General features: G+C 38.8%; 1 protein-coding gene across 2 annotated transcripts in view; it reads right to left on the reverse strand.

Moving 5' to 3' along the window:
* Positions 1–6,380: 6,380 nt before the first annotated feature.
* Positions 6,381–14,982, reverse strand: part of prox1 (prospero homeobox 1) — a 35,742-nt gene continuing 27,140 nt past the window's right edge. For both annotated transcript variants that reach the window (XM_023347663.1, XM_023347664.1), the window contains exon 5: positions 6,381–11,174. In XM_023347663.1, coding sequence (XP_023203431.1) covers positions 10,989–11,174 — 186 coding nt within the window. In that variant the 3' untranslated portion in view covers positions 6,381–10,988. The remainder of the gene's footprint in view (positions 11,175–14,982) is intronic.

Here is a 14,982-nt window from a genome sequence, read left to right on the forward strand (position 1 = left end):
CAGTTTTCTCATAAACCAATTTTCTCCAGTCAGGTGTGCCAAAAAAGCTTTAGGGATTCTGGACAAAAGAAACAGACATTTAACCATTGGAGACAAAGACACCACCATTTAAAATGATCAAATCAGTTGAACACACAACTGGCAATTAAAAGTGAGAGAAACAAATCAACAATGGTTTAAATTAAATGATAAACATTATAAAAAGTCCAAAGGTATTAGTTTGTGGCAAGATCTGAAAATTGATGTTCACAGATGCTCTTCATCTAATTTAAGCAATTCTGTGAAGACAAATTGACAGAATTGGACATTCATTGCAGTGAAATCTGGTTTTAGAAAGTAATGACTCAGGATGGGTGAACGCCTCCAGATTATGTAAAAAAATAAAATAAAATAAAATAAATCAATTGCAACATTAAATCATGTGTTCAATGTGAAAATACTCTTGCATTCTGTGTGTTTGTGAAAAATCTGTCCAAAGATACTAGGATTGTATTTTTGGGGTCTCTTTGGTTTATAAAAAAGTTGTTTTCCCTCAGAGTCCAGACTTCACCTGTAAGGCATCAACAAATGGTCTGATATAGAATAAATATCTTTTGAATTGTCTACCTTCAGCACTCAATCTCATAGGTGCATAGATTCCCCAACCTTCGCTTTGCTTCTTTTTTAAGTTTACTTCCTCCCGCCTCAGTTTGCCCCCCTCTGACTCTTCTTGGCAGTCAACGGGAAGGTTTGCTTTGGGAATTCACAGCTGCTGTCCTCTCACCTTTACTGTCTAGAATAATTTGGAGAATCAGCACGTGTTTGGCATGTTGTCTCTGTGTGTACGTGCGGTTCTGGGTTGACAAAACAGACAGAAAGTTTATAGAAGAACCAAAGTTTACATCTTTACCTCATTAGCACATATTTCTTCACAAAGACAAGGCAGAAACATAAATTTTAATTATTTTATTCAATAAAGAAATAAAAGACAAAAGCACCCTATTTTGACTTTGATCAGATTTATTCTATGATTTGGCTCAAGTATGTTTGACAGCAATTTGAAATATTCTTGGGAGTAATTGTGTAAAATTAACACTCCTCTTGTGTGGAGGTTAAGCCTTGTAATATATAAATATATGCACAAATATTAAACAGTTCATTCTCTGTTGTACTCATAATTCACTTTGAGTTTTTATCTATGAGATGTGCAACAGGACAATGATCTAAGGCAAAACAGGAAGTACACATCTGAATGTCTCAAAATAATAAAAACAATACAACGGTGACAAAAAGGTTTTGAAGTGGCCTAGTCAAAGCCTTGTCCTGAATTTGCTGTGGTGCGATCTTCATGCTCAAATCTGATCATTCATGCTCAAATTCTGGCAAACTCTTGATGTCAGTTGTTGCTGGTTGTTTGTTTAGGGAGCAATTACTTTTTATATAGGGCCAGACTGGTTTTGAATGCTTTTGTCCTTCATAAATGAAATCATCATTTGTTTTGGTGAATATGAAAGAATGTGAGCATGCTGTCCTCTGCAGCATGATTTCCGTCTCTGGGTGTGTGTTCTGTGTGTGTGCTCTTTATGGTTTGTGTTCCTCAAAACAAGGGGGTCCAAGTTGACACAGTGACAGTTCCTCGCGGAGCAACAGAGGGGCCCTGCTCTCCAACAACAGAGGCTTTGTTGCACTGCTCCTCTTGGCTTGTTCTGGACTTCCTTCTCCCTCTCTTTCTCTCGCTTTTTCCTCTCCTTTTTTAGTGAGCCCATTTTCTTGTCTGAAGTCTTAATTTGGGGCGCTGGCCAGTGGAGAGAGGGAAGTGAAGGGGGACCGAGGGAGGGAAGAACGGGGAAAAGGGAGAGGAGGCGCGGAGTGGTGATTGCTGCAGACGGACGGCCCTTTGTTCCTTCTTTCCCAGGCTCCTCTCTTGAGCCTCCGAGGCTCCAATTGCGCTGAAGCCTTCCAGCGAGAGTGGCAGAGGGAGGGAAGAAAAAGAGGGCACAATGATCTGTCCAACTGGAATCCTCTATTAACAAATATATACACACACACACACACACGCACCCCCACACACACATGCAAAAAACAGATGAAGAACAGGGGGAAGAAAGAAGCACAGATAAGAAGAACTAGTAGAAGAGGAAAACGGGGAAACAGGATGAGAAAAGGCTGAGGGACAGTCAAAAATGTTGTCAAGGTACACATAGTGACCACTAGGTGTCTCCAACACTGGTGTCACAAACGGGTGAGCCAGAATTAACACCCTACTGTACCAGGAAAAAAACAAAAAACAAACAAACAAAAAAAAAACTTTTCAAGATCTTCAATTAAAACTGGATCAGTTTGAGCAAAAAAGGGATTTTTGCTAGAGTTTCACATAAAATAGAAATGGAGCAAGAAAGTATGTAAGCATTTTTCTCATGGTCCACAGGACACACACCCACACTCAAACCCAAGAGTAGGTGATAAAAACCTTAAAATGTCACACAGAAAGGGAATAAAGCCTTTACTAGGGACGACCCAAGGGTGTGTAAGGCCCTAAAGAGAGGTTTATTTGAGGCTCTCACTTTTGATGAAGCTCATCTCAGTTAATATCAACTTGTGAATCTAAGTTTAATCTTTCCTTTACAAGAAACAACTGGAAAAAAAATACTGTCTGTTGGTCTGATTTATAATATGCACTACATGTAACACAAGCTGCAGAAATTATTACATTATCAATCAAACATGATTCTAACTTTCAAATAGTGAACAACTTCCTTAATATATAGAAATAAGGGTTGCAGTGCCTGATCATCTTTGTGTCATAATGTCAACATCATTCTGTCAAGAGGAGAATTTTAGTCAACTTATAAACTTTTAAAATTACTTTAGGGCGTGCTGTGGTGGCACAGGGGGTTAGCATGCCCCACATTTGGAGGCCTTAGACCCGTGGACGTCGCGGGTTCGACTCCCGGTCCCGATGACCTTTGCCACATGTCCTCCTTCAAAAATGGCGCCGGCTCAGCTGGCTGCCTGCAGATGCAGCTCCCATCGTGTGTGTGTGTGTGTTAATCTGTGTATAAAAAATTCTTGCTGTAACTACGAAATAATTTCCCTGCTGGGATGAATAAAGTAAGTTCTTCTTCTTAAACTGAGCCCCTGTTGGAGTATACAGGAGTTTAGATCATACAGGTATTGAGGTAACTAGGTGTAAGGCTTCTTGTTTTATGGCAGCACCATAAGGGCAAAGAATAAGCATCAAACTTATAAATAATAAATACAGGTGATAAAAACGATTCATACCATATTTTGTGTGAAAATTCTTTATTACTTCCTTAAAAAAATCTTTGTATGAGAAAATTATTTTCCATTTGTTTGTTTTTTTCTATTTTAGAGAAATATTTGACATTCACATCTTGCAGAATATCCAGGATGTTTTCTGTTTATTTACGCAAAATAATAATTTTATCTGTTGTGCTAGAGTTGACTGTTCTTTTTTTTTAATTTAATGTGCAAAAAAAAAAATGCTACATGTTAAAAACAGTGGCAACCAAATATGACTACAACCATTTGTGAACCCGTTCTGTATTACTTCAAGTGCTCCTTGGGGCCCCAGACCAGCAGCGGGCCCTAAACTGTTGAAACGTTTGCGTATACGTAGTTCTGGCTTTGAATTTTAGTATCCTCCCTTCTACAAAATAATTTATGAACAGAAGATCTGTCATCTGTTACGTACTAGCTGCATTGAAACGTCGAAGCAAACCTGTCTAACTTGTAAAAAAAAAGGCCTTTTAAGGATAAACGCTCTTGAACCCGAGTGTGCGATAAAGAGCGACCACGGAGGGAGGAGGGGCGCGCCGAGGGACCTTGGGGAGCCGTGTCAACGTTTTGTGTGCCGGAGCAGGGACAAACTTTGGGCAAACATTGGGAAAGGCTGGCAGACCTTTTGAGATAGTCGGCCGTTGATCTGAAGACTGGGAAGCTAAAGTCCGCTATCTCCTGTGTGATACGGCAGCCAAGGTCTTGCTGACACACAGAACAAACATGGATACCTGAAGACAATGACCTTTGAACCACTAGGTGAGCGAGATGAGGGGAAAAACAGGAAGTGGTGAAAGTGACTCTGGTGACTTCCACCCTGCAGGCCAAGAATGAACCAGGTGTAATGATTGTAAGTACATGGGTCACTGTACATAAAAAGCTCACTCACACACACACCTTACAAAACACAGATGTGGTGTGTGGGAGGGCGTGCATGTGTGTGTGTGAGATGCAGGAAGCGAGAAAGTGAGTCTTCAGATGTAGCGACAGATGGTATTTGATTACAGAGCAGACGGTCGGTGTTGTACAAAGATGCTGTCTCAGCCCAACCTAAGGAGCTGTAGCCTCCGGTTAAGGTGAGCGGAGGGAGACGGGCGGAGGACGAGAGGGAAAAGGAACATAGGAGCAAAGGAGGGGGGAGTAGAAAAGAATAAAAGCGAGCAAGAAAGACACAAAAGAGGCAACTCCAAAAAATGAGCATCAAAGCAAAAAAGAGAAAAGCAAGTCAGGAGAGAACAAAGGAAAAAAAGGAACAGAGCGATGGGCTGGCATGCTGGAAAGTACAGAGGAGGTCACGATAAGAAAACAGCAAAATGACGCAGAGAGAACAACACCATACTTTTTTTTTTTAAATAGCCTTTTTAAACAATTCCCAAACTACTAACAGAAACACCCCCCCAAAAGGTAAAGTCTGTAGGCGAATCTTAAACATGTTCTCTTTTAAAAACTTTAAAACAATTAAATTTCTGGACAGCTATCATTGAGGGATCATTATGCATTTTATTACAACTTTTTCTGGAGTTGATAAACGGATCAAACCAGAATATAGTTACTGTCACTGTAAATAAAATGTAATTAATAAGTCTTTGGAAAAACAATACATAAAACAATATGTATCTAGTTGTTTTTGTATGACCACAGTTTTTTGCTCTACTATACCTTCAACAATTTTAGGCGACTTTACATCGATAATAGAATAAAAATAATTTCCTCCCTTTGCAGTAAATAAGTATCAGTGTCATGTCAAATAGACACGAAAATACCATGTCAATCTGTTTTGCTAATATGTGAATAATTATATATTATAATAATCAAATTCTTGAAGTCCATCATTGCAGTCTTTCAGAATAAAAGTCTTCCTTTTAATCAAGGATAAAAACCTATTTCATTAAAAACAAAAAAACTTTTTTCAACTCTTATTTGCCACATCATAGAGGCTTGTTCTCCACAATAACAGAGGGCGTGGTTCATAAATTAAATGCATCGGAGCATTCAATGCTGGAGAAACAAGTTTGGAGATATCAGGATAATAAAATGATTTTCAAAGGTCAGTTTCTGATCTGGATCTGGGCCAAACTGCCAGTCAGTCTGGACCCAGTCAACAGGTGTTAACTGTGGCCAGACAGTGTACAAAGTGTATGGTAAGTTGAAGTTCATTATGAGTGTTATGCTGCTATGACAACATAAAAAATTAAGTACGTATTTATGGTACAAAAAAAAGTAAGAGGCAGAAATTGCCATGAGCATATATCTCAGGAGGAGTAAGATGAATGTTTGCAAAGTATTTTGTCACACAGTCTGAGAAATAAATTGCAAAGTTATGTGCATTTTTGGTGAGTTTGTAGTTCAAATACTCCAGTTAAGATATAGTTAATTGCTGTCAAAACAAAGTAAATCAAGATCACCAACAAAGCATCCTGCAGATTCTTATAATGAGTAAGCAAGAGCACAATCGCATTGCATTTCAAAACATTTAGCAAAAAATAATATATATTATATAACTGATATGATTGTTTAAGATTGTTAAAAACCATAGCAGTAGCCCCATAAAATGTGGGTTCTTTTACTTTGTAAAACAAATTTGAAAACAAGTAACTCTGATAAAATAATAGGTTAAGCAGCTCACTGAAGACAAACAGGCTCATATTTTAACACTGAGATTCTGTGTGTTCTGCTTGGGAATCTGTAATCTGTGTTTGGTGTGACAATGTCTTGTTGCACTTACTTTTTTCATTGTTATGTGTAACAAAAATATTTGGTATTGTCATTAAACTAATCAAGTAGATTATTATGAACGTTTTTTTAAAATCATTATTATGACTGATTTTTAAAAATCAGTCATAATAATTTGGGTAAAGGTAACAGATCATTAAACACAACACTTGTATGTTGAAAGTGAATGTATTAAAATGAAATTATTTCTAGGTGATCTGGATATCTGATTTTTTCCCCTAGAAATTAGATTTAGATCTTTTAAATATTAAGTTAGAGAACTCCTGGTGTAAAATATTGTTTTATAATTGAAACGAATCATTATTTTTCAGTGTCAGTCTTTACAATCTTGTAGATGCTTTGAAAAATAATAAACAAGCCACATGCCGTTGACATTTTCCACTCTCATTTTTTATTTTTGTTTATCTTTTTCTGCATTTAGCACAAGCTTGCATATATACTGCACATACATTCAGTTCATAGAGGGTGAAGGCACAAAAGGCAATTTGACTACTGGTTCTTTGTTGGGCTGGGCCAAAACAACACAGGGGGAAAAATAAAACATCTCAAAAGAAGAAAAAAGTCTTTAAACTAGTTTCAAGCTTTCTAGCTCCACCCTCTACCCAGTCAAACCCATTATCTAGCCAGTTCCATTAAGCTGCCTGATCTTCATTCAGCATTTCCATCAATTACATAAAAAAACTTTGAAATTCACTTTCAAATAAAAAAGGCTGAAATCTTTTAAATTGATTCAGCTTGTTTCAATGCAGTGCAGCTTTCACTGGATGGAAGGAAATCCAAAACGAACAACATGAAATAAATTAGGATAAATTAAACCAATAAATTACACAAAATCTGCAGACACAAATAGACACCAGTAATTGGAGAAAGAAGTACAGCAGCCACGTTATGAGTTTTATTTTACAACCTGTCACTATTCAGACTGTAGAAAAACATGGCTGTTCCAGTTGGAATCACTGCACTAATAATGTCATAGAAAAAGCATGAACAAAACACTATTTACATAAACATATTGCTAAGTTATACAAAGGCTGTATTTATCAATGTAAGCCCACGTCATTATTATTTACAATAAAAGAGGAGCAGTGTAATAATAATAATAATAATAATAATAATAATAATAATAATAATAATAATAATAATAATAGTGATGATGATTTAAAGAAAGGATTTACCACCAAAAGCCTTAAATCAAAATCCTCTTTCAAACAGGTCAGAAACAGATCAGAAGAAATTATCACAACACACACACACACACACACACGCCCACACGCCCACACACCAAAACACATGTTGCCAACGCTTAATGAGAATCGTTTACATGTCAGGATGGTACTCCCAGGGGTGGGGGAGGGCACACAGTGTTGAGAATTGTGTCACTCAGTGGTTCACAGGTTCTCATAATCGGTCTTTTCTTTCACACAGACGCAAACACTTGTATACAGTACATGTCGCAAACAAACGTACGGATGAGCACACAGAAAATCCACAAATATTTACCAAACAATAAAAAAAATGGCCCTACATGAATTTTACGTCTGCCTCCAGCCTCTTTAATCAAAGCATATATGTACAAATTTCCTTTCCATGGCTAGTCTGACTGCAAGGTCCTGTCTATTTCCTGGATTCGGTCTAAGTCTATGTTGGCGACCACCTGTGCCATGATGGCCCCATCGCTCGGTAAAAGAAACCACAACGCTGGTGCAACTTCAAGAGTACTGCCGATGGGAGATGGGCAGTACTCCGCTAAAGGCCTGGCAGGGGTGTGCGTGGGTGGGGGACCCAAGGGGACTGGCTGTTTTTGTATTTTTTGGAGATTTATCCCCACCCCCCCAACTTAGTCTTTTAATCACTCACTCCTCTCTAGCACTCTTACCGATCATATAAAAAATCTGTACAAGTATTTTGTTTCATCCTGACATATTGACATTTGCCACAATAGTTCATACTCTTGAAATGTGCCTAAAATTTCTAAACACATTTCTTTCTCAACAAGATATTAATTCAACTCGTAGCAAGAAAAATAAAGACACATAAAAAATTAAACTGTCCAAAAAAGGTGTAAAAACCTACCCCTATTCCTCCTAGTTGAGAAATTTCCAAGTATTAAATTCAATAAAATTGCCACCTAAATTACCCTCATTAGCTGCTTTATTAAACCTTTTCTTTTCAAAGATCCTTCAGGAACTGAAGATATTTTCATAAATTACCAGAAAATGCTAGAACAGAACTTCAATATCTTTTTATCATAAATATCAAATGACAATTGAAAATGAAAACTTGACAAAAATAATAATGTTTCACAATCGTTAGGCATAGAAACTATATTACATCAGGGTGGAGTTTCAGGAAGGGCAGGGAGGGGAGCGATAATAATCTGCGCATCAGATAAAAGTCTTTCCTTTCTCCCTTTTGTTTGTGACGCTTTAGAGCCCTTGGCTGGTGCTTTGAGACTCAGGCATCCTTCAGTGCGAAAAGTGTCTGGGTCGTTTTCTCAGGGCTCCCAATCTTAAGAAGAAACACTGTCCAGGGAGGAGAAGGAGAGGGGGACATAATGAAGGGAGTAGCTCTAAGTCTTTTGCTGCTGCCTTTTGTCAGGTGCTTTGTCTCGCTTAGACGAGTCAGCAGGTCAAGCAACCTGGTCCTTTTGATCTTTTGTGAAACACAAAGACATCCTATAAGATAATGACTCCAAGGTGAGATCAACAGCTAGCTTGCACGCACTTTCAAGTCAACTTTTTCCTTCACGTTTATTAAGCCTGAGAGAGGGTGGATGAAAGCACACAGTCACACACAAATGAATAACTAAAAATATGTGCAATTAAGGAGGGGGAAAAAAAAATCTGGGTTATATTATCACAGGTAAAATTCTGTGGACCGCCATTTAGCAATCTGGGCACTGTGGTTTTCAAGCAAATTACACTTTGGGTCTGAAAACGAAGCCGCTTTGAGACACCGGGGCAGAGCGGAGAGCTCCAGGTGTGCGTTGTACAACGCTCTGCTCCATTGTCCCTGATCTTTGTAGTGCTGAGAACTTCTCCATCTACCCTCAGGGTGAGTGCTCACCTCCGACCTTGAACTGTTACTTTGTAGAAAAAAGCAAGATCACTCACAGGCAGATGAACAAGGAAGAAAGATGCCACTGCCGCATGTGTCCATGTGTCAGAAATAATGAATGGGTTGGTTTTCGCCTGTTGGATAATTTGTATACCTGGCAGATTTTGGTTTAAAGTAATTATCATTCAACCAAGAAGTTTGTTTATGGTAGGCAGAGTCTCACTCAAAAGAGAATAAAATGATTTAAAAGGAGCACCTAATTAAAACAAAAAGGAAGAGACATCTTTATTTGTATTACATCACACAAACCCTTCTTATAATTGCTGACCAGTTTTCATAGGATTCCGTTGGTATTTGATAATATATCTTTGGTGGTGATCAACTCTGTCTCTAGGAGAGGAAGGCCTTTTAGTTATCACTCTAATTTTTAGATTTCTTCATAGGTTCTCAATGGAATTCAAGTTTTGCCTAAATCTAATTGGTTAACATCTCTTCCAGTCATAAGAAACACGTTGGTAAAAGATTATTTAAAACCAGGAATATGGATAATTTTGACTGTATACACCACAAAACAGTTGGTCAAATTGTTACGGTTGATTTGCGTGTGCACACGTGTGTGTGTTGCTTCAAGCTAAGTTTATCTACAATATCCTGAAATATCCAAGTATCATCTGCAAATAAAGCAACTTTAGCATGTCATTTTCACTTCACATAGGATTATTTAGTAGAGCAGAAGCCTAACTATTAATCAGGCTGTCCTCATCTTATAAGAGCTGGATATAAATAGTATACAAATACAGATGAGCAGTTGTACACTTTCAGGTGGAGCACCATCTGAAACGTTGCTGATTTAAAGATGAGTATGAAGAAAAAAACACAAATATAATGTGTTCACTTTGTATTTCTGTACTCTTTTATGTGAAGTGTTACTGCAACATTTTTTAGACACAGTGTTACTAATTAGGGACATTTTTACTCCAATTAAACAGAAAACCTGACATGATTGCTTTTATGAAGAAACTTGAGCAAAGAAGTTGCAAAGAAGGATGGAGGGAAATATGGTGGAGAAAGTATTTAGGAATCTAAATGCGCTTGGAGTAATATTAATAATAATTTATTTTTCTTCTGCAACGGCATCAAGGGACAAACAAATCTTGAAGTGCCAATCTTCAGCAAGCAAAAAATGACAAATAATCATAAACAACAATAAGAATATTAATCAAAATAATGTACACCCAATAAACACAATGCCCTGCTTTTAAGGGAAAATACACTTCAAAAGGTGGTAGACTTCAGTAGCCTCTTAAAACCAGTCCAAGTTCTGCAGACCAGTGCTGACCAGTAACACGAGTCCAGTTTTAGTCCAGTCAATAAACATAGTAGGTCTCAATTTTGTGTGCATGTGTGTCTTCTTCGTGACATCTTATAAAGCAGAGTCCATTGGGCAGCCAAGCAGGAAACGGTTCGTCAGGATGCCCCTAGAACTGGAGGGATACAGTTTCTTAGTAAACCCTGCCTGTTTTTGTAGTGGTGTAACTGCAAAGTCCCTCCGCACACTCAGGTAGTATTGTTCATAAAACAGGCCATACAGGTGAGGGCTCACACAGTCCAAAAACACCCAGTAATAAAAGTCTCTTCACTTCAGAATGTTAGAAAAACAAAACATATAATAATATATGAACAACAACACAATAGCTAGATCATTTAGGAAATGCCACAGAGGCCTTAGTTTGGGAATGCTACTCCATAACTTTTATACATTCAAAAATAATAATAAAAGAACAAAAAAATCAAACGTTTAGTTAGAAATAATAATAAAAAAAAACTAAGGGGGAATTTTTGAAAAATTCAATTAAATCAGAAACGACAAACAAAATAAGCGCAAAGAGAAGAGCAGAGCTGGAGGTGTAGAAGGAATTTTACTCATGTAGAAGCTCCTGAAGGCAATTTGGGGACTTGAAGATCTCAGGGACCTCGCTGTCCAGTTTGCAGATGACCTTGTAGATGGCCTTCTTCCAGGATGGGTCCACGTCTTTGCCGGCCACAATGGCATTAAAGAACTCCCGCAATGTAATCTCAGCCACCTCCAGGAAACGATCAGGGACCTTAGTGGACAAAGAGAAGAAGGGAACATTAGAATTTAATTTTTGGGGTGATTTTCTCAAGTTGCCTGCAGCATCTATCAGGTTTTCTTCCGGCTTGCCCATCATTTAGCTTGATTCATCTTTCCATAAACTTCAACCAACATTTTTATCTTTATCAACAAACAGCATTCTCATAGTAAGATGCTGCCACCACCATTTAGGACAAAGAGTTCAGTTTTAGTCTAATCTGACTAGAGCGCCTTCTTTAGAAAGTTTACATGTGTTGTGGAAAGTTTTAAATGGGATTGAAAAACACACTTTTCCATTAAGGTCAACTGATGTTTCTGGTTGTAATAAAGCAAAATGTGAAAACATTAAAGAGTTGTAAATACTTTTGCATGCCACTGTGAATTGAATATCTTCTAGGGTAGTGTATCTTGATATCTTCACTGTGGATGTAAAACCATAAATCTCCTCTGTGTACTTCCTTAAAATGCGATTGAGGTGGCAGCCTGAGAAAAAAGTAACTTCTTGTGTATACTCAGGTTCATCACGCTTCTCACTCCCCGCCCCCTCTGCAGCAACATGGCACATGTGACATGTTTATGGCTCTCGCTGCAAATCTGTGACCAACTGAGAGAGCGGAGTCGACTTGAAGAGCGACAGAGAGGTGCTGGCGAAAGAGGAAGTACTAAATGCTCTGGGAACGGGGAGACACGCCGCCTCTTTAGTGTCCCTGACAGCAGCGCTCACCGACACCACGGAGATGATTAGTCTGGCAAAGATCTGTGACACCTTCCCCCAAGCCAACACTCTGTCACACATACACACACGCCCACACACGCCTGCACACGCACTTATGCAGGCGTGAGCACACACACTAGCGCACACACCTTCTTGTGCCAAGGAGATGACACATCCTGTATGGTGACACACACACTTTAGCTACCCTGGTGTATTTGGCTCTTTCCTCGACTCAGAGCTCAGGGCGATGCAGCCTTCAGGGGTCACCTGCTTGGATAGTGCTGACTGTCTCCCTGCCCGCTTCTCTTGATACACACACAGACACATATTGTCCCACACACACACACACACACACACATATATAGATACAGCAGCAGCTAGTCTAAACGCCTGACAGTGCGCGCTCCTCTCCTAGTGTCCTGCAGATACTCATCAGGAGTGTCAGGACACAGCAAGGTTAGTGGACACACACGATGAACACACACATGCAGGGTTTATTCACACTCTTAGACACACATGGGACAGCCCACCCACCCCCTCTTGGGGTGATGAATGGTGTGTGGTGTGTATGTTATTCTGTGGAAGTGAAAAGGTGAGTCATGAATAAGGAGCTTGGATGCTATAACCCAATTCCCTAAATATTGAATCCCCCTGTCCAGAGGAGTGGAAGAGGATATAATTCATTGTTTGGGCTGTTTGTAGCTTCCGAAATACTGGCACAATAACCCTGGCACGAGGGCAAGGTAATGCGTGTGCCACGGCATGTTTGTGCAATTGCCTGCGTACGCTGTTCCCCATAGACTCCGCTGACTGGCCAAAGGAGCGCAGCACCCTGGCCGCTGGATGCAGGCAGTGCTGCATTACTAAGAATATTCCTGCATGGAATTTCTCCTGACGTTTTGACTATAAAAGGACAGCAAAACGCTGACTGCAAGGAGAAAGCAATGTCAAGGAGAAAAGGGTATTGGTATTTCAGATCCTCTTGACTGTGAGAGGGGGAGGGAGGGAGCGATGGTGAGGGAAGGAGGGGCTGAGAAGAGTCTAAGGAGAGAGGGTGGAACAACAGAACAGAGGGAGTTATTCCTGTCCCACAAGCCTTTGTTTTGCCACTACATGTGAGGCGCATATGAGTGAACTGCCCCCTGACCACCAGTGAGCCCTAACTGTTTGCACCCCCCACTCTTTTACCAGACTCTCCGCTTGTCTCCATCCTTCTCTGTAGGGTCAGCTGTTGGGCCTTTGTTCCACAGGCATTGTGGAGGATTATCCAGTGTGGCTGTTCATTTGCTCTGCTGTCCGGTAAATGGGGCCAATCGCGTGGCTCACAATCCTTCATACATATTTCATAGGGCTTTTTAACAACTTCTCAGCAGAGCCCAAAATTAAAACACAGATGCAAGAGGAGGGGAGGCGATAAAGGATGGAGAGTTTTTTGTGAGGTTTGCAGCAGCACTTGGAAAAGGCAAACAAGGTGATTGAGGCCTAGTCCTCTTAACACACACACACAAAAAAAAAAATTCTGGTGCATTTACAGCCTCACATGTGGATATAAACTGAGTCTTAGATGACAAAACTCCCCAAAAAGACAAAAAAATAAATTAAATAAATGGTAGGCCTTTTATGACTTTCTTATACTGAGCTGACACTGTTTGAAGCTTCAAATCAGGAAATTATATTAGAGAAAATAAAGGGTAAATTATGTCAAATAAGACAAAAGTGTCACTGCTTTATTTTCAAAGCTGTTAACATAGGTGTAAATACCAACTGTGGCCAATTGCAGCATTTTTTGATGATAAATACAACATAGTTTTTTCAAAAACAGGAAGGAGCATTAAAAAACGATCTAGTGAGGTGTGGACTAGTCATCCAGATGTTATTAAAACCATGCGCATAAAGGCCGACTACCACAACAACTCTCTTTTCAGAAAGCTGCCAATGTGAGCTCAAAAAGTGACTTGAACCAAAAAAATGTCAGGCAAGACAAAAAACGTTTGTTTTGGAAGAAACTTTTAAATTGTTACTCAAGTCAATAAAAAAAAACGCAAGCATTGGCCAATGAAACACTATAAAAAACGGAGGAAAGTTCAATCAAAACTCAACCCCACATATGCATCATAAAAAAACAAACAAAAGCACTGCTTTAGCCATGCTCAGGATCTTCTGCTATTGGATTTGAACTGCTATTGTCAATGTAGTTGCCACACTGGTTCATTATTTTTTTTATTTACAACCTTTTTGATTAAAATAAAAAAATTGTAGGCACATATTTTTTTTTTAATAAAAAGTTTAAGAAATATATGGAGCAGTGTTTGGTCTTGTTGTGCATTTTTGCATGGAGATCAAGTATTCCCTCTATAGCTATTATTAGACATCCACTTTCCAGATATTATTCTAAAGTGTTCAGTGTCTGACGAAGTAGATATGTGGATGATATTCAAGATAACTTCATAGTATTCTGATTTTGTTATGAAAAACACAGCAATATAAAGAAATAACTTGCCATGTAAAGTTTGAGAAATTACAAGATTCATATTTTTTGATGGTGAGAGCTAACACAAAAACCATTTGAAAAATTCCAGGCAACTTGTAGCAATTAGCTGAAATTGTCTCCCCCTCTGTGCTGCAAGAATGACTTCATTTTCCATTAAGTGTAAAAACGACAACAAATACAGGAAAGAATTTTTTTCAGTCCTTGAGGACTGATGCCCAGCAGGTTTTAAATCTTCTTCTGGTTTAGTTAATTGAAGTATTTGAATTAGCTGTACTGAAACACACCTAGCATCCATCTGAAACCTGCAGGACACCAGACCTCAAGGGTTGGGACACCCCACCGTTGTTTGGGACAACCATCATATGGACTTCTGTCCCTCTGTCCTGTTTATAAAATAAAAGCAATGATTTTCATATGAAAGGAGCCAGATTATGTCCATAACATAGAACTATATGTTGAAAATTACCAGATGAATATAGACTCAATATTAGTGTAAAAAACACAAAGGACACAAGTGACAGAATGTTAAAAAAAACAGCTCTCGTGAAAGCTGATACTTATGCAGCTATTACCTTGTGTAACTTTATATGAAAA

The sequence above is a fragment of the Xiphophorus maculatus genome, chromosome 15 (assembly GCF_002775205.1).
Source record: "Xiphophorus maculatus strain JP 163 A chromosome 15, X_maculatus-5.0-male, whole genome shotgun sequence".
Classification (NCBI taxonomy): Eukaryota; Metazoa; Chordata; class Actinopteri; order Cyprinodontiformes; family Poeciliidae; genus Xiphophorus; species Xiphophorus maculatus.